The 21,210-nt window shown below is 34.9% G+C and overlaps 1 protein-coding gene across 1 annotated transcript in view; it reads right to left on the bottom strand.

The window, feature by feature from the left end:
* Window positions 1-1,784: 1,784 nt before the first annotated feature.
* eif2ak4 (eukaryotic translation initiation factor 2 alpha kinase 4) overlaps window positions 1,785-21,210 on the bottom strand; it is a 34,180-nt gene continuing 14,754 nt past the window's right edge. The window contains exons 22-39 of the mRNA XM_051867768.1: window positions 20,963-21,038; window positions 17,560-17,681; window positions 17,363-17,412; window positions 16,638-16,806; window positions 16,418-16,534; window positions 16,031-16,096; window positions 14,620-14,793; window positions 14,394-14,528; window positions 14,195-14,302; window positions 13,970-14,098; window positions 11,209-11,295; window positions 10,710-10,819; window positions 10,327-10,385; window positions 8,281-8,384; window positions 7,282-7,350; window positions 5,926-5,970; window positions 4,290-4,405; window positions 1,785-2,047 (exon numbers count right to left, since the gene is read on the bottom strand). Coding sequence (XP_051723728.1) covers window positions 1,990-2,047; window positions 4,290-4,405; window positions 5,926-5,970; window positions 7,282-7,350; window positions 8,281-8,384; window positions 10,327-10,385; window positions 10,710-10,819; window positions 11,209-11,295; window positions 13,970-14,098; window positions 14,195-14,302; window positions 14,394-14,528; window positions 14,620-14,793; window positions 16,031-16,096; window positions 16,418-16,534; window positions 16,638-16,806; window positions 17,363-17,412; window positions 17,560-17,681; window positions 20,963-21,038 — 1,794 coding nt within the window. The 3' untranslated portion in view covers window positions 1,785-1,989. The remainder of the gene's footprint in view (window positions 2,048-4,289; window positions 4,406-5,925; window positions 5,971-7,281; window positions 7,351-8,280; window positions 8,385-10,326; window positions 10,386-10,709; window positions 10,820-11,208; window positions 11,296-13,969; window positions 14,099-14,194; window positions 14,303-14,393; window positions 14,529-14,619; window positions 14,794-16,030; window positions 16,097-16,417; window positions 16,535-16,637; window positions 16,807-17,362; window positions 17,413-17,559; window positions 17,682-20,962; window positions 21,039-21,210) is intronic.

Here is a 21,210-nt window from a genome sequence, read left to right as displayed (position 1 = left end):
CCGTGTCATGTCTGTAGCTTAATATACCTGTGTCATAAATGTTAAAGTGGACCTATAATGCCTCTTTTCACAAGATGTAATATAAGTCTCTGGTGTCTCCAGAATGTGTCTGTGAAGTTTCAGCTCAAAATCCCCCACAGATCATTTATTATAGCTTGACAAATTTGCCCCTATTTCGGTGTGAACAAAAACACGCCGTTTTTGTGTGTGTCCCTTTAAATGCAAATGAGCTGCTGCTCCCGGCCCCCTTTCCAGAAGAGGGCGGAGCTTTAACAGCTCAACAACAAAGCTGGAGAATCTCACGCAGCCAAAATGAGGATTGTCAGTAACGGTGTTCAGCCTTACATTGTTCAAACTGGAGTCGACACTGATGGAGAGACTCAGGAAGAACTTACAACTTTAGACGTTTCTGAATGGTTAGTGGATAAATTTATGTAGTTGCTGTGGAGTTGATTCAACTCATCCACTAGCATGTGCTGTCATGTTAATCTTTTGTGCAAATCCAGCGTTGAATTGACCCTTGTTTGTGAAGCAGTCCGGCGTAAAATGACCTGTATTTCATTTGTATCTTCGTACTGTTGTAAAGAAAATGCCATTTAAACTGTAAGCGAACCAAGAAATTGTAACCATTTTAAAACCCGTTTCGGAACAAATCAAACGAGGTCTGAAAACGCCCTTGATAATCAACTGCATTGCAAAATATTAATGATTTTGTTGCAATGTTGCCTTTGGCTAAAGATATCATGCATTGTATAAATATTATTGTGCAACTTATAATTAACTTCTGGATCAAACTTCTTAGAGATGTGCGATGTGACAAAATCTTAAACCCATATGCGTAATTTGAACTCATCAGCTAATAGTGTGTCATGACATCAAACTGTTAAAAATTGAACAGCTGCTGCAAAATGAATGATTACATGTATATCCAAATTTACATAAATATATACTAACAGCAAATCTCATCTGATTCATGATTTATATTGTCTCCAAATGTAAACCATAATAGTGAATATCAAAGATGAAAAAGGGTTTTCAAGCATGTAATACAGCTTTAAATTGTTTTTCTATACATCAGAATGGATTGTGTTTGTTTTTTTTCTAAGCAAAAATTAAACGTCATTCATTTTCACCATGATTTACAGAAGACACCCACTAAAATGTCATTCAGTGTAACAATCTTGTTAGAGATATTTACATCAAAAATCTATTTATGCCATATTACAGACTAATTACTTTTACCCCATTTGCTAATTGTAATTTTACATTTAAACTTTGTCACTATTCTAGGTTTTGTCTGTCAGCAAGAATTCTTTACTCATTTAAAATGCAATAAAATTTAGTATGCTCACTTATTCTTTTATATATTTTAATACGTACAGGTCAGAATAAGTATGTTTCAATTATTACATAAATATAAGTGTTACACTGAATGACAATGGAACATTATTTCACCCACATTTTGACATTTTATTCTCCCAAAACTTATTTAAAAACTCTAAAAGTAGACGTTTTACTTGCATTAAATGTGCTTTCTGTGTATATACAATCACTTTTGTACATTTCTATCGATGTGGACATCTAACTGTCTTTGACTCGTTATCGTCCAGCTCTAAACTCATCAATGTGACTGTAAGATGTTAAGGTATTATAAACAAATATACTGCTTTGAAACAGTGTATTGTGAAATAAAATGAGAATTTATTCTGCGCTCAAAAGAGCTGTCGTTTTAGATGCTAAAGTACATCACCTTGTGCATGTTAAAAAACATCAAGACAACGTGATATGGGAAAATATTTTATTTTTTTTCAGTTCTGGACTGTACAGTATTTTGTGTGTGATTTCATCACAGGAATCGTCAATAACATGATTGATTACTGGACCCTTCAATCAGCCTTTGGCATCGAATCCGCCGTACAAAAACACGTTCGTCTGACTGCAGACGTCATAACCGTTCGTTTCGTTTCTACGGGGCAGTGAAAGCAGAGATCAGAGGAGGATCTTGTAATAATCGTCTCTGTAGCTGTAAAGAACGACCACAGCGACCCTGAAACACAAACACACACCAGGTTCAATATTAATAGGAATATTCTTATTTTCTAACTTGAGCAGAATTCAATTTTTTTTTTTTTAAAGAATGTCTTAAAATGAGGAAAACCTTGTGCTAAATCCCCAAATGTTAAATATTTACTGGATTGTTTCAGATATTAATAAACACAAAAATCAAGAAAAGCTCATGAGGAAATTAGAAACAACCCTTTAGAGAATCCAAGAAGATCCTAAAGCTCCCAAACACAGGGAAGTCATATCCGTTTCTCCAAAGAATTACAAGAAAAATGTTAGTTAAAGACTTGAATGCATGATTCGAGGAGTCGATCACAGATGTTTTCAGCTCCGTGAGAGAACAGAAGAACGAGCCTTTAAAGAGCTTCATCGTTTGGATCAGGTTTTATGATTCTTAATAAAAGCTTCTGGAAACGTGAGCGGCTTTTGAAACACGGCCCGGTCAGATTAACAAGCGTGTCTGTGAGGAGACCCCACAAAACATACTTTACAACAGCAGTTTTCCAAGATAAAAGCTGCTCGTAATTTATAGGAGTTAAACTACAGTCCAGATAACCTTGGAAAACCGTTAGCTACACCGAGAAAAAGGTGACAATATCTTTATAAACACAGAAACTCAAATGATATAATGTATTTTTACAATCAGAACAGTGTATTTATAGCATTAAAGCAATAGTTCACCAAAAAAATGTAAGATAATTATTTACTTTTTACTTGAAAAGAAGATGTTCCACTGTACGGACAAAAACAGACATACAAAGGAAGTCACTGGGAATGGAAACTGGTTACCAACATTCATCATAATACATGTATAACTAACAGAAATAGCCTCATTTATATTAAAGAGTCGAAAAATATTGTGACGAACAGCAGCTTTTATGTATTTCACTACCAAGAAAGAGGCATTTTCAAATGAATCAGTGAACAGATTTTGAACACAACTGATTCACTCGAATCATTCGAGATTCAATATGATGTGTGCGGTTTCATCATGTGACACTGATAATCCCATTTACACCAAGAAGACCTATAATGATAGAGTTTTAAAAATGGCTCTATAAGAGAATAGGTAAGTCCACATCACAACTATAATGATAACAACACAGAGAACGATATCACTGGAATCGCTTTTCAGAACGATTTTTGCACCTGATAAATCCGATCAGAATCCATCCTCCTTTAACCCTCTTTGAGATGGTCAGAAATAACAGATTTTGTTTATTATTATTATTTCAGTGAAATGAATGTAGTATATTTTAGTTCAATATTGTTTTTTCATTTCATATTTTGTATTTTTAAGGGATTTTATTAAGAGATTTATTAAAATCTATTTATTCACTTTTTGAACATGGACCTGAAATTAAATTTCCAACTTAAACGGTGATAAATCTTGAATGGTTTGGAGCACACACTGAAGTTTAGTGTCTTTTTAAAGAAGACACATGGCAGATTATTGCTGAAGTGAAAAAATAAAACTTATAAGTTATAGAATTTTACGTTTATTGTTATGAAAAATGCACAAAAATACGATTTAATTTTTATATGAAATACATATTTTCCAAAACATATTTTACTCTAAAACTACAAGAAAATCACAGCCATAAATCAAAACATGTGTTCCACATTTTAGCTTGATATCTCAAAAAACGAGCTTTCAGTAAGATTTTGTTTGGCCGCAGTACCAAACGCTTCCACTAGATGAAATCTGTCTCGCATTCATTCCCATTCAAGTGTGACTATTTTTTGTTTTCGAACCTTTTCGAATCACGTCCAATTTTTCAGTCAAAAATGACTGAAGAGCACCAGAGGGTTAAAGGGTTAAAGGGTTAGTTCACCTAAACATGATCATTCTGTCATCATTTAATCACCCTCATGTCGTTCCAAACTTCTGCGCCTGTTTTAAAGAAGATATTTTGAAGAATGTTGGCAGTTTCAGTTTGGTTTAGTAACCAACATTCATCAAAATATCTTCTTTTATGTTCATCAGAAACAGGTTTGGAATGACATTAGTGAGAGTAAATGATGACATGAATGATCATTTTAAAGCAGGATGGATTTTCTTTTGTTTTTTTGTTCATCAGCTGAAAAAAATCGTTCTGAAAGTGACTCCACACACTTGGAATAAACAGAACGTTATTATCTGATACTGTAGATAATGTGGTAATCATGACAGTTATCATTTTTGATGTGAATGGACTTTTACTCGCTGGAAAAGCGGCCTGTACCTTTTGTAGATTTTGAAGTGGTGAATCTGTTCACAGATGCATTTGAGGTAGCGCTGTTTGGGCAGTCGAGAGAGAAGCGTCTTCACGCTGATGTTGAACTGCTCCTCACCGTCAAACTGAGGAAGAAAACAGAGTTAAACACTGAAGAACGAGGAGTCATCTTTGATCATAATGTGTGTTAAATTCATCCAGAATCAGTGTGTGGTTTGAGTGCAGGGTTATTAAACAACTAAAACCTTAAACATTTTCACTACTTAAAATAAAACAAACATTAACTGAAATAAATAAAATATAATTTTTTTAAACTTATTTTATTTCAGCTATTTGCTAAGACAACATTTATCAATTTAGTTTAATTTGAAAAACTGAAAATTTGAAAAACTGAAAATTTGAAAAAAAAAAAAAAATTTTTTGAAAAACTGAAAATTGAAAAACTAAAATGTGAAAAACAAAATTTGAAAAACTAAAAATTTGAAAGAAAAAAAAAACTAATTTTTTTAACTTATTTCAGCTATTTGCGAAGGCAACATTTATCACTTTCATTTAGTTTAACTTGAAAAACTGAAAATTTGAAAAACTGAAAAATTTTGAAAAACTAAAAATTGAAAAACAGAAAATTTGAAAAAAAAAAAAAAACTAATTTTTTTTACTTATTTCAGCTATTTGCGAAGGCAACATTTATCACTTTCATTTAGTTTAATGATGTATTAAAATAACAAACTGAAAAAACTGAATTTGAAAAACATTTGAAAAACTGAAAATTTGGAAAAAACAAAATTTGAAAAGCTGAAATTTGAAAAACAGAAAATTTGAAAAACTAAAAAAAACCTTTAAGTAAAATTGGTTTTACTTATTTTATTTCAGCTATTTGCGAAGTATTAGTTTAACTTGATGTATTAAAATAACTAAAACTGAAAATTTGAAGAACAGATATTTGAAAAACTGAAAATTTTGAAAAACTGAAATTTGAAAAACTGAATTTTGAAAAACTGAAAATTGGAAAAACTGAATTTTGAAAAACTGAAAATTGGAAAAACTTAAAAAAAAAACAAAAAAAAACTTAAGTTAATTTTTTTTACTTATTTTATTTCGGCTATTTGCCAAGGAAACATTTATCAATTTCATTTAGTTTAACTTGATGCACTAAAATTACTAAAACCATTTAAAAACATCATTACTTGAAATAAACATTAACTAAAATAAAATATATAATAAAAAAGTAAACTTGTTTTATTTAATTTAACTTGATGCACTAAAATAACTCAAAATAAATCCAATAACTAGTAAAAATGACAAAAACATTTTAACAACTAAAATTAAAATAAAAAAAAAAACTAATAGTTTCTCAGTGACACTAAAATAACCTGCACGAGTGTTTTTGTCACACTGCTGAACTGTTGAACAACTAAAGGTCTGCTTTAGTGTGAAATCTCCCATCATTCTCAGTAACGTCATGTTTGTTCCTCTTTAAACACGAACAGGCTGTTCTTCCCATTCTGGAGGAGAGGGTTTCCCTCATCACGAGGAAAGCCTGCGTCCTGCTGTCAGCACACAGGATCCCCCTCTTCCGCAGTTTTCCACTGGAATGCCTTCTATTTACTGAAAATAGCTCATAATAATAGCGGGCGGCACAAACCTCGAGGGACAGGAAGTTGATGAGTGTTTCCTTGGGCAGATCGACCTGCGGAGGAATGCGACAGGAGAGATTGTGAAGGTCACTTCTACAGACACAATGGGGTCTTATCTGAAGAACAGCGCAGACGGACGTGGTACAATGTAAACACAGCATACCAGTCAACAGGAAGTGCTCAAAATGTGCGTTAACAGGGTGAAAGTGCCACCGAAGGACCATTGTTTTCATTATCAGGGTTTCTGCAGGTTTTATGAAGGTCATTTTAAGACTTTAAGACATTTTTGAGGAATAAATTACGTCAATATGTTGTGTAAAGCACACAATGAATTACCAACACTTCAAAGCATTTCAATTCGTTTTTGATTCATTTTACAAAGAAAAATAGCTTGAATAGCTCTGGACATATGGACATAACTTTTACTGTACCTTCCTCAGTCTTGTTTTCTAGTACAAACCAATGGGGTCAGAAAAATATTCTCAATTCAAAGAGAAAACAAGCTTTCATACCATATTATTGACATATATTTGTTCCTGTTTTAATCATAAAGTCAATTTTGTTCAATTTCTAAGAAAACAAGACACTACTTTTGCGTCTCCAGTAAATGTATCTTGATGTATTTTTACTGGAAAACAAGACAGAAATACTGAGGAAGCACATGACCTTAATTCGTGGAAGGCTGAATTAAGACCTTTTCAGTTCCCAGAAAGCCTGATATACAGTAAGTGCATGATTCGGTTTCTGTAGTCGATGTTGATCAGTCCGTCTGTAAAGCTTCTGCTGCTTCTACTTCCTGAACTTGAGATCCTGCTGTGATCTACAGTGACATCTGAACCCGTGACTCAGGGTTAAAGGGAGTTTTGCAAACTGTAATAACAGAGAGCAACACCAAACCACTATATTCCCACATAACCACTAATTAACTAAATATGCAAGCGATGTAAATCTCGCTGACAAGCGCTCCCCTCCTTTTACTGTTTACGCTTCACTTGGAGAATCTAGCATGTGTGTGTGTGTGTGTGTGTGTGTGTGTATACATGGGATAGCGTCTAAACAGATATAGCACATTATAGTTTGAAATCAAGGATTTAAAGATTATGCTCAGATCTGCACTCACGTGCCTCTGCTCTTGCTGCTGTCAAAATAAATGTCCCGTCGCTTTCAAAATAAAAGCTTTTGCCACTTATCATCCAAACAGGAAAAACCTGCCGATCATTTAAATATGCCGATATTGCCATATATTGCTCGACCACTAATGTAAATCTCGAATGCAAAGTAAGTTGCTTTAGACAAAAGCATCAGCCAAATGCATCAGTGTAAATGTGTTGATCTGAAAGCAGGAAATGACATCATGTACTTACAGCCAACACTTCGATGTCGCTGCTCTTGTTCTGTAAATGGCTGCTCAGATTCTGCAGTCGCGTCTGAATCTGAAAGACAGCATCAGATCATGTTCATAAAGCAAACGCTCAGAAAACAAAAGGCTTTTCCTCATATGTACGCTGGCGGTCAAAAGTTTGGAAACATTTATGATTATTATCAGTGTTGAAAACAGTTGTGCTGCTTCATATTTTGTGGAAATCATCATACATTTTATTTTTCAGGATTATTTGATGAATAGAAAGATTATTTAAAACATAAAAAAGAAGCAGCATGACTGTTTTCAACATTGATAATAATCATAAATGTTTCTTGATCATCAAATCATCATATCAGAATGATTTCTGAAGGATCATGTGACACTGAAGACTGGAGTAATGATGCTGAAAATTCAGCTTTGATCACAGGAATAAATTACACTTTACTATATATTCACATAGAAAACAGCTGATTTACATTGTAATAATATTTTAATGTATTTTTGATTAAATAAACGAAGCATTGTTGAGTAGAAAAGACTTATTTCAAAAAACATTAAAAATATTAATTATTCCACACTTTTGACCAGCAGTATAATAAAGTTGAGCGCAGGATGGCAGGGGTTCACGTTCGCTGACTCATCACTAGACAGGGTCTGAGTCATTATTTCATCAGAAGGGCGTCACCGCTGTCCTGAGGACTTACACACGCTGAATTAAACGGCAGTTGAGCTGAAATGAGCACAGGACGCTTCTCATGGGGCACTGATTCAAGACTTTCTCCGTGTTTGATAGCTTGATGGAGTGTGAAAACGTCAAAGGGAAGTTTGTCAAAAGGCAACACTGGGATTGTGGATTAAGGGGAAATTCATTAAATAAACAAGCGTGCGTGATTGTGAGGGGAACGTATATTCTCTACAGGCCTTAAAGGCACAAGATGAGGAAGAAAACATGTTTTCCATGATGTCAGATGTGAGATCACTGGCCAAAGCCTGTGCAGACCTGCGTCTCGTATCTCCGGCGGGAGCTGCCGGAGATTTTCTCAGGCGTCACGAGGTTCACGTTCATGGACATGCCGGCGTTGCTCCCGTGGGACTCAGACAGACCTGACGGACACCAAACACACGAGAAGATGAAAACATGAGGCTTCATTCAAACATCTGCTGGAGACACTTTAGATTCATTTAACGTCTATTGAGGTTTTAAACGTAACAGTCAATCACTGTGTGCCTTAATAATGTTTTTTAATGAATTGATAAAGCAGTAAGCCATGAGAGTACACATTACAGTAATATACTTGGATTTTCCGGCATTGTACAATGATATTGATTCAAACTGAATTAATGTTGAACTGAATTGAGCTGTAAAATGACATTAATGTCTTCTGTAGAGCTGCTTATGGCTGAATTGAATTAGTTTCATGATTGTTGGACTGTACACAGTTATTGAACTGAACTGAATCAACACTGAACTGAATTGAGCTGAATAATGATATGATGAATTCATACAGTGAAGACTATGCAGAGTTTTTTTACATTTGATTATGATTATACTGTAGCTAAAAAATTAACTTTCTACCTTTCTTATATTGTATCTGTCCTATTGTTTGTAATTTGCATCTTTGTTCTTATTTTTAATAACAAACATAAAAGAATTTGTTGTATTACACCAACCAAACCAACTCACCCAACCAAACCCCACCAACCAAACAACCCAACCAACAAACCAACCACCCAACCCACCAACCAACCCACCAACCAACAAAACCAACCCAAACCAAATCACCAACCAACCAACCAAATCACCCAACCCACCAACCAACCAACAAAACCAACCCAAACCAACCCACCAACCAACCAACCAAATCACCAACCCCACCAACCAACCAACAAACCAATCAACCAACCAACCCACCCACCATCCCAACCAACCCACCCACCCACCCACCCACCAACCAAACCACCATCCCAACCAACCAACCAACCAACCAACCCACCCACCCACCAACCAACAAACCAATCAACCAACCAACCAATCACCAACCAACCCACCCACCTACCCACCCACCCACCAAATCACTAACCCCACCAACCAACCAACCAACCAAACCACCATCCCAACCAACCAACCCACCCACCAACCAAATCACCAACCCCACCAACCAACCAACCAACCACCAACCAAACCAACCAACCCACCCACCAAATCACCAACCCCACCAACCAACCAACCAAACCACCATCCCAACCAACCAACCAACCAAATCACCAACCCCACCAACCAACAAACCAATCAACCAATCACCAACCAAACCAACCAACCAACCAACCCACCCACCACCAACCAACCAACCAACCAAATCACCAACCCCACCAACCAACCAACAAATCAACCCTGCCACCCACCCACCCACCAACCACCAACCAACCAACCAACCACCAACCAACCACCAACCAACCAAACCACCAACCCCACCAACCAAACCACCAACCCCACCAACCAACCAAAACACCAACCCACCAATCAACCAACCCAAACCAAACCTAACCACCAACCCACCCACCCACCCGAACCAAACCTAACCACCAACCCACCCACCCACCCAAACCAAACCTAACCACCAACCCACCCACCCAACCAAACCAAACCAAACCAAACCAAACCAAACCAAACCAAACCAAACCAAACCAAACAACCCACCCACTCACTCACCCACCAACCCAAACTAAACCAAACAAACTCAACCCACCAACCGACCCACTTAAATTTCATTAAAATTCATTACATTTATTTATATAGCACTTTTCTAAACAAATCAAAGCAGTTCGATGTGCTCTAAGGACAAGAACAAGCAATTGACACTGAAAATTGAAAATCAATAATAATAACAACAAAAACAAAAAAAATTAAATAAGTAAACAGGGTTACTGCTCAGTAACTTGCAAAACAGTCTTAAAAACCAACATGAAAAAGACTTGTGATAAGAGTATATTACATTCTATAATATATTTTCCTTTCTAAGGGGCAGGAAAAGTTCTGCAAGTGTACCTGAGTTTCCCTGCGATGATCCCTTTGGATTCTGGAGAGAAGCGCTCTCAGAAATCTCTCTGATGGGCAAATATGAGAGAAAAAGAAAGAAAAGCATTAGATGTTTCCTCTGGACTCTGAAACATGGTTGACACAGATTTCAGAAATGAATTTGATTTCGATTCACAAGCTTGCAATTTGATTCAATTCTGATCTCGATTCAAACTGATTCCATATTGATTCACTTGGATATATATATATATCATCAGGTACAGTACATGTCAGATTTTCTCAAGGAAAAAAATCTTTCTCAATTAATGTTGTAAACTATACAGGGAACAAGGAAACATGTTTTCATGACCTATTTAGTTTGGTTTACAGCTGTAAAGGTCGGCGTCTGTCACCTGTTTCTCTCATCGGAGAGTTTGGTCCGGCTCTTTTGAATGAAGTGATCAACCAGGTCCGACTCGGGAATCCTCTTCTCCGACTGACGGTCTTTCTCGAAAGACTTCACCTGATGTGAAGAGAAGAGAGCCAGTCCAATCACTGCACTTTATTATTTCTACAGCACTTTATACAATACAGATCGTTTTAAAGCAGCTTTACATTAATAAACTGGCAGTGTTACTGTTGTAAAATTCATCAAATGTTAAACTGATTCAACTTCAGCTGTGAAGCAGCTCTACAGAGGACAACAGAGGCATTATTCTGATCAATTCAGTTCAATAACAGTCAATGTTACAAACTCATCAATTATGAAACAAATTTTCAATGTTGATTCAATTCAGTTCAATAACAGTGTCAATGTTGCAACATTCATCTGACAGTGTCAGTGCAGTCAAATCTACAATATTTCTGAATATTGTCTCTTCAAACTCTAGTGCAGGTGTTGATGTGATTTACCTTCAGGTAATTTCCTTCTTTATCGGACACGAGGACCATGAATGTGATTCCAGCTTGTCTGCAATGTTCCAGAAGAGCTTCCTGTGACTGTGGCACAAAAACACACATTTACACACACATATCTGTCTGCATTCATAAGAGTGTGTCAAAACTATTGTGTAGTCATTGTGTTTTGATGATCGATAAAGCTTATTCTGCCCAAGAGCCGCCCAGTGAAAATCATGAGGGATTTAACTATTTGTAATATTTCCAAACTTTTGACAGGTACTGTATATGTGGTGTCTTGCCTTAAAAATGTTTAAATATTTGTACTGGAAAACAAGACAAAACTACTGAAGAATAATGCCACTTTTTTTATTCAGATCAGCATTACAGTTCATGTCTCTTCTGTATGGCTGTGTGTGAGAGACATAGACGGATACAGACAGAAAGAAAAGCGCAGGAACTGACAGAATAAACTACTGCGACACCAGTGTAGGTTTGACACGGGAAGCATCAATGATGTCGAACCTCTGAAGCTGTAAGCAGCCAGTCTGTGAGTGAGAGAAGCTGATTCAACCCTGAACACAGTGTGATGTCTGTATCCGGCTCAGTCAAAAACAGACGTCTCTCTGTGCTGTATCTCTCACACACACCCACACACACACCTTTCAAAACTGAGACTGTGAAACTGCAGCTCACAGTTCAACGACATCCAAACCCAAAAACACACTTTCATAAACTCCAACCAAGAACCAGAAATGGCCAGAAATGTTTCTATAAACGAATTGTCAGCAGGACGCTTGGCACGCTTTCTTTCTGCCTTTAGTCCCTATCACATATTTTAGTAATCATCATAAACAGGTATCACATCCTGTGAAAACTGCTTTAAAATCAGACATTGTGTCATCATGGAAATGGTTATTTAAAACCTTTTAACTGGCTCCTCCCCCTAGTGGGCAGTGTCATGTTTCAGTTTTTGTGATATCAACTTCAAAATTTGGAACACAACTTGGTTAGAACTATGGCTTTAATTTCCAAATTATTTTGTAAAATGCATATTTTGTATAAATATTAAATGTTTAGTACAGTACATTTGCTTTACAGTATTTTTTTTTTTTACTTTTGATGAGTGTTTGCTGATTAATATTGCCTTACTCCCTAAAAAAGTAACCGATTGCATTACTTAGTTACTTTTAATGAGTTACTTTTAAAAGTAATGTTACAAAATTTGCCTCACTCCCTAAAAAAGTAACCAGTCATGTTACTTATTACTTTTAAAAGTAACTTTCATAAAAAAATAACTGTTACAATATTGAGTTACTCCCAAAAAAGTAACCAATTACATTACTTAGTTACTTTGTATAAAAGTTACTTTCAAAGTAATGTTACAATATTGCCTTACTCCCTAAAAAGTAACGTCATGTTACTTATTACTTTTAAAAGTAACTTTCATAAAAAGTAACTGTTAAAATATTATGTTACTCCCCAAAAAAGTAACCAATTACATTACTTAGTTACTTTTTATGAAAGTTACTTTTAAAAGTAATGTTACAATATTGCCTTACTCCCTAAAAAGTAACGTCATGTTACTTATTACTTTTAAAAGTAACTTTCATAAAAAGTAACTGTTAAAATATTATGTTACTCCCCAAAAAAGTAACCAATTACATTAGTTACTTTTTATGAAAGTTACTTTTAAAAGTATTCACAGTATTGCCTTATTCCCTAAAAAGTAATGTCACATTACTTATTACTTTTAAAAGTAACTTTCATAAAAAAGTAACTTACAATATTGCGTTACTCCCCAAAAAAGTAACCAATTACATCTGTTATTTTTTATGAAAGTTACTTTTAATAGTAATGTTACAATATTGCCTTACTCCCTAAAAAGTAACGTCACGTTACTTAGTTATTTTTTATGAAAGTTACTTTTAAAAGTAATGTTACAATATTGCCTTACCCCCTAAAAAATTAACGTCACATTATTCATTTTAAAAGTAACTTTCATAAAAAGTAACTGTTACACTATTTTGTTACTCCCCCAAAAAATTACCAACTACATTACTTAGTTACTTTTTATGAAATTTACTTTTAAAAGTAATGTTACAATATTGCCTTACTCCCTAAAAAAGTAACCAGTCATGTTACTTATTACTTTTAAAAGTAACTTTCATAAAAAGTAACTGGAGTAATGTAATTGGTTACTTTTTTTAGGGAGTAACGCAATATTGTAACATTACTTTTAAAAGTAACATTCATAAAAAGTAACTGAATGTCTTTTTACAAAGAGACCAACCTTAGGTCTATGTTAAAACCGTTAGTTTAAACCACAGTGTCATTACGCATCAGATCTGAGTTCAGCTGTGTGTCGTCGTCCACTGTAGATTCAGCCTCGTGTTTTTGTGACCTCTAAAACCCGCCGCTGTGTTTGTGGACTCTGCTAACGGCGCATCCAACATCTCACAGCTTTTGGCCACATGTCCTTCATCACGCCGCATGTGGAGAGAGATTTGAGCCTGTTTGTGTTGTAAAGTCAAGCACTGGAACGGTCCAGCACATGTGAGAGATGGCAGTAATCATGAGGAACGACTCTCTGCTTCATTAGCACTGATGCCGATCCCTCACACTGGGAACGCGGGTCTCATGCAGAACTGAGCGCTAATAAGCAAAATCAAGGGGATTTTCACTGTTTTTATCTTCAGTTCTACAATGTGAACGCAGACTCACCAATCAAAACAAAATTTCATAATACTGTATGACACAGCATGTGAATGCTGACCTGCGACACGTCATAGACGATGTCTGATGAGACTCCGGCCGCCCAGAGTTTCTGAATGACTTTAATGGCTCTGCTCATGGAGGACTGACCCACAGGAACCACCAGAACGTCACAGGAGCTCACAGGAGGCTGACAGACAGACAGACAGACAGTGTGATGAAACCATTCCGGCCAATGACAGACACTCGAGACTAAAGTCTGGCATCACACCGCCATGACACTCACAGGTTCTTCCATATTTGCCACAGCAGAGCAGATCTTATCCAGAGCGATGCTGGCGCCGACTGCTGACGGCACCGGACTGGGCCCCGTCGGACCATGAAACTCCATGATCTGAGAATCACAAAAGCCCATACCAGTCATCGTTGGTCAGTTTTGTTCGATCAAGAGATTTAAATGTTGGTCGGTTTTGTGTTGGTGTTACCAGATGATCGTAGCGTCCACCCGCTGCTAAGATGTCAGGGACGGTGCGTTTCCGTTTCCTGATGAACGCCACAAACTGGAAAATGACGCCACAGTGATGCTGGATCTTATAGACCAAACCGAGATTCACCACCACCTACAAAACACACGACAGACACACTCAGATGAAGAGGAGAACTGATATCACACTCATTTACACTCGGCTAATGAACAAAGAGCCGTCACACCTGTAGTTTAACAGCCAGCTTCTTGAGGAGGCTGATGACCTCTTCTAGATCCTTCAGGCCTTGTTTGGCCATCTGAGCGACGGCTGAACTCTTCTGTTTGGTGAGCGAGTTAATGAGAGGAAGCAGCTCCTGCAAACCGCCCTTCTGCTCGATGAACTTGTACAGCGTCTGTAACTGAGACAAACATCAACACTGATCATGTGAGACGTCTGCAGTTTTATTTGAGTTCAACACTGGAAGTCTTTATAATTAAGTCTCACAATTATGGATTAATCATCTGATCTTGGCTATTTGATCTAATCACAATTATTTAAGTTAAATGCAATATTAGCGCAGTTTAAATTTCCATTGCCATTGAATGGAGGTGTTTATAGAAATGCCATCAATATCATGCTATATTATATTATATGACATTATGTTATATTTAAATAATTCATTATATAAACAATTTAAAAATTATTAAAATTATTAGTAAGTTAAATATTATATTATATGACATTATATTATGACATTATTACATTACATGATTTTATATTGTTATATTACATTATATTATATTTAAATAATTCATTACATAACCAATTTAAAAATTATTAAAATTATTAGTAAATGAAACATTAAATTATTAAAATTATTAGTAAGTTAAATATTATTAAATTATATTATATTATATGACATATTATATGACATATTTAAATAATTCATTATATAAACAATTAAAAAAATAATTAAAAATGATCAGTAAATTAAATTATATTATATTATATGACATTATATTATATTTAAATAATTCACTATATAAACAATTAAAAAATTAATAAAATTATTAGTAAATTAATATTATATGACATTATATTATATTTAAATAATTCATTACATAAACAATTTAAAAATTAATAAAATTATTAGCAAATTAAATATGATTAAATTATTAAAATTATTCAGTTTTCACAGCAGTTATGTAAATCATATGGGCCTATTTTATTATAGTTTTTATTATTATATATGATTCCAAGTTAAATATAAAAAATAACACATTAGGCTTGCACTGTAAATGACACGAACAAAACAAAACTGAATCATTAATCGCAATTATTTGTATGACAGTCAATCGTGATTGTGACAGATCTATCTTTCGCCTTTTAATGCACCTTATAATGCGTTTAATGATCTCATGAATAATTGTAAACATGCTTATCTATTCAGTGAACACCATTAGGAAGGATAATGCATTAAAAACACGTGACTAACAACCAATTTCATTAGGAGTCTGTGAATATTAAAAGGCATTTATAATTATTTATGAAGAGATATAATGCATTACAATGTATGAAAACATTATACACAAAGACGTGCATTAATGGAGAAACGTTCACAGCTTCAGAGAATCAAGGACAATCCTGTGACTTACGCTGTTGTTGGACAAGGAAAGGTTACAGAATTTGGCTTCCACTTCGCGCTTAGTCAGTTTTTCACTCTGCGTGTGAAGGTGAAAGAGAGAGAGACAGAAATATATTCTAGGTTACATAACAGCAGAAGCTCATGTGAACCCGGTGAACCTGAATGAGACACGCTCACACACATCACATCTTAAAAGAGCAATAACACACTCATATTCGCATTAAAAACACGATCTCTCTGTTCATGTAGACGACCTCTGTTTAACACAGATATCTCCACTCAAACTCTCAGCATAATGAAAACGATTTTTAAACCAACTTTCAAAGAAACTGCGATTAACCCCGACCCCAGAATCCTGCTGTAGTGTCACAGTGGCACATGTGATGGTGTTTCTCACCATGGAGTCACACAGTATGTTGGAGGCCTGAGTGAGTTTATCTTCAGGAACTCCACTGTGAAGCAGAACGGCCTTCAGCAGACTCGTGTGGTTCAGGTGGACGGTGTAGTTCCTGTCCTAAAACCAAACGTGCCCATACAGACATGAGAAACGCTGCTCAGATACGGCCACAGCTGCATTCTCTCTTATTTTAACTTCAGGTAACGTCACTGCGGTGTACCTGTAGCGCGCTGAACTCCTGTATGACCTCAGAGACGGTGTAAATGGCCTCGGCCTCCGGCATCAGACTGTTGCTGATGGGAATGACGATGTCAAACGCACACTCCAGAAGTTCTCTGGGATGAGCCCGATCCAGCTTCCTCGGCCTGTAAACGCGCTCGATGCTGTACCTGCAGTCAAACACCAGCTCACATTAGATTACTGATTACATCTGAAACACTGATGTATACTGGTGCTCAAAGGTCTGGAATAATTAGGATTTTTGATCAAAAATACAGTAAAAAATCTAATATTTTTCCAATGTAAATCATATGCGAATATATAGTAAAATGTAATTTATTCCTGTAATTTAAAGCTGAATTTTCAGCATCATTACTCCAGTCTTCAGACAGAAATGTGAACAGCATACTAGAATGATTTCTGAAGGATCATGTGACACTAATGATGCTGAAAATTCAGCTTTGATCACAGGAATAAATTACACTTTACTATATATTCACATAGAAAACAGCTGATTTACATTGGAAAAATATTACAGATTTTTTTACTGTATTTTTGATCAAATAAACAGCCTCGGTGAGCAGAAGAGACTACTTCTTCTCAAAAACATTGAAAAATCTTACTTAATCCAAACTTTTGACCAGCAGTCTACTATATACAACAATAGACTAAAATATCATAACACAGAATTCATCTGTGAATCGTTGGACAGTAATTCACGAGTACCTTTTAAGATGTGAAATGTTGTTTCTGGCCACAAATCTGGCAAACGCCAGCTGATGAGAGAAAACGAAAGAGAGAAATGCTTTGAAAAGTTGATTTAGACCATTTTTATGCCATTACATTCTGACTCACTCATGGGTTTGGCACGAGGGATGTTGACAGTGTGTGAGAGCGTCTTTATGGGAATGATTCACACTCACTCTCAGATCGTACGGCAGAGACACCAGCATGCCGCTGTGATCCATGAAACACGCCGTCTCACATCCTTCATACAGACGTCTGTTCCTGGGCAAGAGCAGCGGCGTCTGGAGTCGAACCGCACCTGAGAGACGGACAATCATCACAACATCACACGCTGGATCATTCAGAACGTTCGCTTAACGAACCAGTTCAAAGACTCTTCAAATGATTCATTAGTCAATAGTGTTCACAGAAGTCCATATTTTTTTTGTATAGTAGCCAAATACATTTGCAAAATTTTACCAGTGTTGGTTAACTAACAACATGATTCAGTTTCGCAAACTGGATCATTCTGAAAGTTCATTTCAATAAAACAGTTCAAAAGACTCATCAAATGATTCATTTGATTTATTACACAGTAATATTCATAGTCCGTATTTTGTATCGTCGTGCCAAACTACTTTTGCGAAATGTTACCACTGATGTTGAGTAACAAACAACATGATTCAGTTTTGCAAATTAGATCATTCTGAAAGTTCATTTCAATGAACCAGGTCAAAAGACTCATCAAATGATTCATTTGATTCACTCAATAATGTTCCTAGAAGTCCATATTTTGTGGCATAGCAACCAAATACTTTGCAAATTTTAATCAGCGTTGTTGGTTAACAAACAACATGATTCATTTAACTAACTGGATCATTCGGAAAGTGATTCAGCAATTCATTTGACTCACTCAATAGTGTTCTCAAAAGTCCATATTTTGTAGTGTAGTATACAGCAGTGTAGTGTACTTTTGCAAAAATGTTTTTGATAAACTAATAACACGATTCCGTTTAGCAAACTTGATAATTTAGAAAGTTCATTTCAATAAAACATTTCAAAAGATTCATCAAATGATTCATTATTCAATGTTCCCAGAAGTCCGAACTGTAGCTGCTTAGCCAAATACTTTTGCAAAAAAATGTACCAGTGTTTTTTTAATTAACTAACATGACTTAGTTCAGCAAACTGATCTAAAATATAAAAAGAATATAAAGAAAAAAGTCAATATAAAAAGAAAGATTCACAGATTCGATTCACTTGATCCTTCACAGAAGTCCATACTTTGTAAGGCAGTATCCAACTACTTTTACAAAATGTTACCATTTTGTTGAGTAACCAACAACATGATTCAGTTTTGCAAATTGAATCATTCAGAAAGTTTATTTCAATGAATCAGACTCATCAAATGATTCATTTGATTCATTACTCAATAGTGTTCCCAGAAGTCCATATTTGTAGTGTAGTATCCAACTACTTTGCCAAATTTTAATCAGTGTTGTTGATTAACTAATAACATGATTCAGTTTTGCAAATTGGATCATTCAGAAAGAAAGAAAAAGATTCACAGACTCATTTGATTCACTCAACTCATTTGATTCACTCCATACTTTGTAGTGTAGTAATCAACTGCTTGTGCAAAATGTTACCAGTGTTGTTGATTCAGTTTAGCAAACTGGATCATTTAGAAAGAAAATGATTCAGTGATTCATTTGATTCACTCAGTAGTGTCCAGAACATTTTCAGCCAAATATTTAGTTAAAAACTACTGTTTATCTTTAAGTTTTTCAGTTTTATCTCTTATATTTAGTGTAAATGTGTGTTAGGGTTGACGCTGTCACATTAAACTGTTTCTGTCACAGAGTAATAGTTCTTTTTCAAGTATGTACTGTGTCTTTAAATCACATCAAAGCAGTGTCTTGTAGTGCAGCAGCTATTTTCGCAGAAGGCGAGTTTAACTGAGGTTTTTTAAATTAAGAGTAGCTCGGCAAGATTTCGTTTCAAAGTCTCTTCCAGCTCAGGTTTCTGATGTTTACAGCCATACAAAAAAACTAAAACAAGCATAAAACAAAATATGCTGCAAATACGGTTTGTCTTAACAGGATATTAGAGAACATATCTTCACTTCCCTTCAGCTCCAGCTTTATAATTCACCGTAAACACAAACAATACCAGACATGTTTTCCTCCGACATTTATTGTGCTCATAAACACATAACGGCAGCGTTTCATCCCCTTTGACCCCTGAGCGACGGCGAACAGACGACGGCATTTCCGTCATATGAGCCACATTTACACGGACAATAAAGCCACGACACCTTCAGATGAACATGAACCGCATGAACAATAACAGAGTAAACACTTCACTGATGGACACTTCTGCACTTCACTTCCAGTCTGGAAGAGGATCTGTTCAGATTATTGGACGGTAATAACTGCGTCTGGTTTAGTAAAGCAGTAAAACACAAGAGGAAGTACGTTACTGTGATTTTACCGTGGTAAAATCATCATGAATTCTGTGCTGACGGTTAATTGTAATAAAACAATTACGATTCATTTTCTTTTGTTTGCCTGTTTTCTGTCGTTTTATAAATAAATAAATAAATATATATATATTTTAATGCTGTGAAAGTTCATGTTTATACAATTAATTCATATATAACATAATATAATAATGATAATAAAATAGACCTGAATGAGAATATAATAATATAATAATAGGACCATATGATTTATATTTTAATGCTGTAAAAATGAGTAATATTTATACAATTTATAATATTTATACAATTTATTTATACAATAATTATAATACATTACATATTAAAACATATATTATAATATAATAATAAAAAATAGGCCCATATGATTAGTGTTTAAATGTTATGAAAATTAATATAAATATATTATATTATATTATAATAATAAAAAATAGGCCCATATGATTCGCGTTTTAATATTGTGAAAATTAATAATATAATATAATAAAAGATAGGCCCATATGATTAGTGTTTAAATGTTATGAAAATTAATATAAATATAATATAATATAATATAATATAATATAATAATAAAAAATAGGCCCATATGATTTGTGTTTTAATGTTGTGAAAATTAATAATATAATATAATATAATATAATATAATATATAATAATAAAAAATAGGCCCATATGATTTGTTTTTTAATGTTGTGAAAATTAATAATATAATATAATATAATATATTATATAATAATAAAAAATAGGCCCATATGATTCGCGTTTAAATGTTGTGAAAATTAATAACATTAATATAATGTAATATAATATAATAATAAAATATAGGCCCATATGATTCATGTTGTGAAAATTATTAATATAATATAATATAATATAATATAATATAATATAATAATGCAGTTGGATTAAACTCATTAGTTGAGAGATCATCTAATCACATTTTAGAGGCAGAATAATACACTTTTGTTTTATGGCTTTTATGTCTTCCAGAATCCCACTTTTTATGTAAAATCATTATTCGTGCTCCAGCATGGGTCTGAGGTCAATCTGAGTGCAGAGGAAGGTGAAACACGACCCACAATGCACGTGTGTGTCCCTCACCGTGTCGTCTGAAGATCCTGGTGACCGTCTCGTACACGTACTGCTGGAGTTTAGCTGTGGTGAAGTGAAAACTGCCCTGCAGAACAGAACCAGGTTCAGAAACAGAGAGCGATGGGGTTTAAACACAGATAAATAAGAGCACAGCACCACCTGCTGGTGTGGACAGACTCGTGCAGCTACACCCTGAACAGCTTTAATAGATTATTTCAGAGTTTAGATCTCACATTTATTCCATTAAATCATCAGCT

This window comes from Ctenopharyngodon idella, chromosome 17 (genome assembly GCF_019924925.1).
Source record: "Ctenopharyngodon idella isolate HZGC_01 chromosome 17, HZGC01, whole genome shotgun sequence".
Taxonomy (NCBI): Eukaryota; Metazoa; Chordata; class Actinopteri; order Cypriniformes; family Xenocyprididae; genus Ctenopharyngodon; species Ctenopharyngodon idella.
Note: the sequence above shows the minus strand (reverse complement) of the source record. Positions and strands in the feature narration are given on the sequence as shown.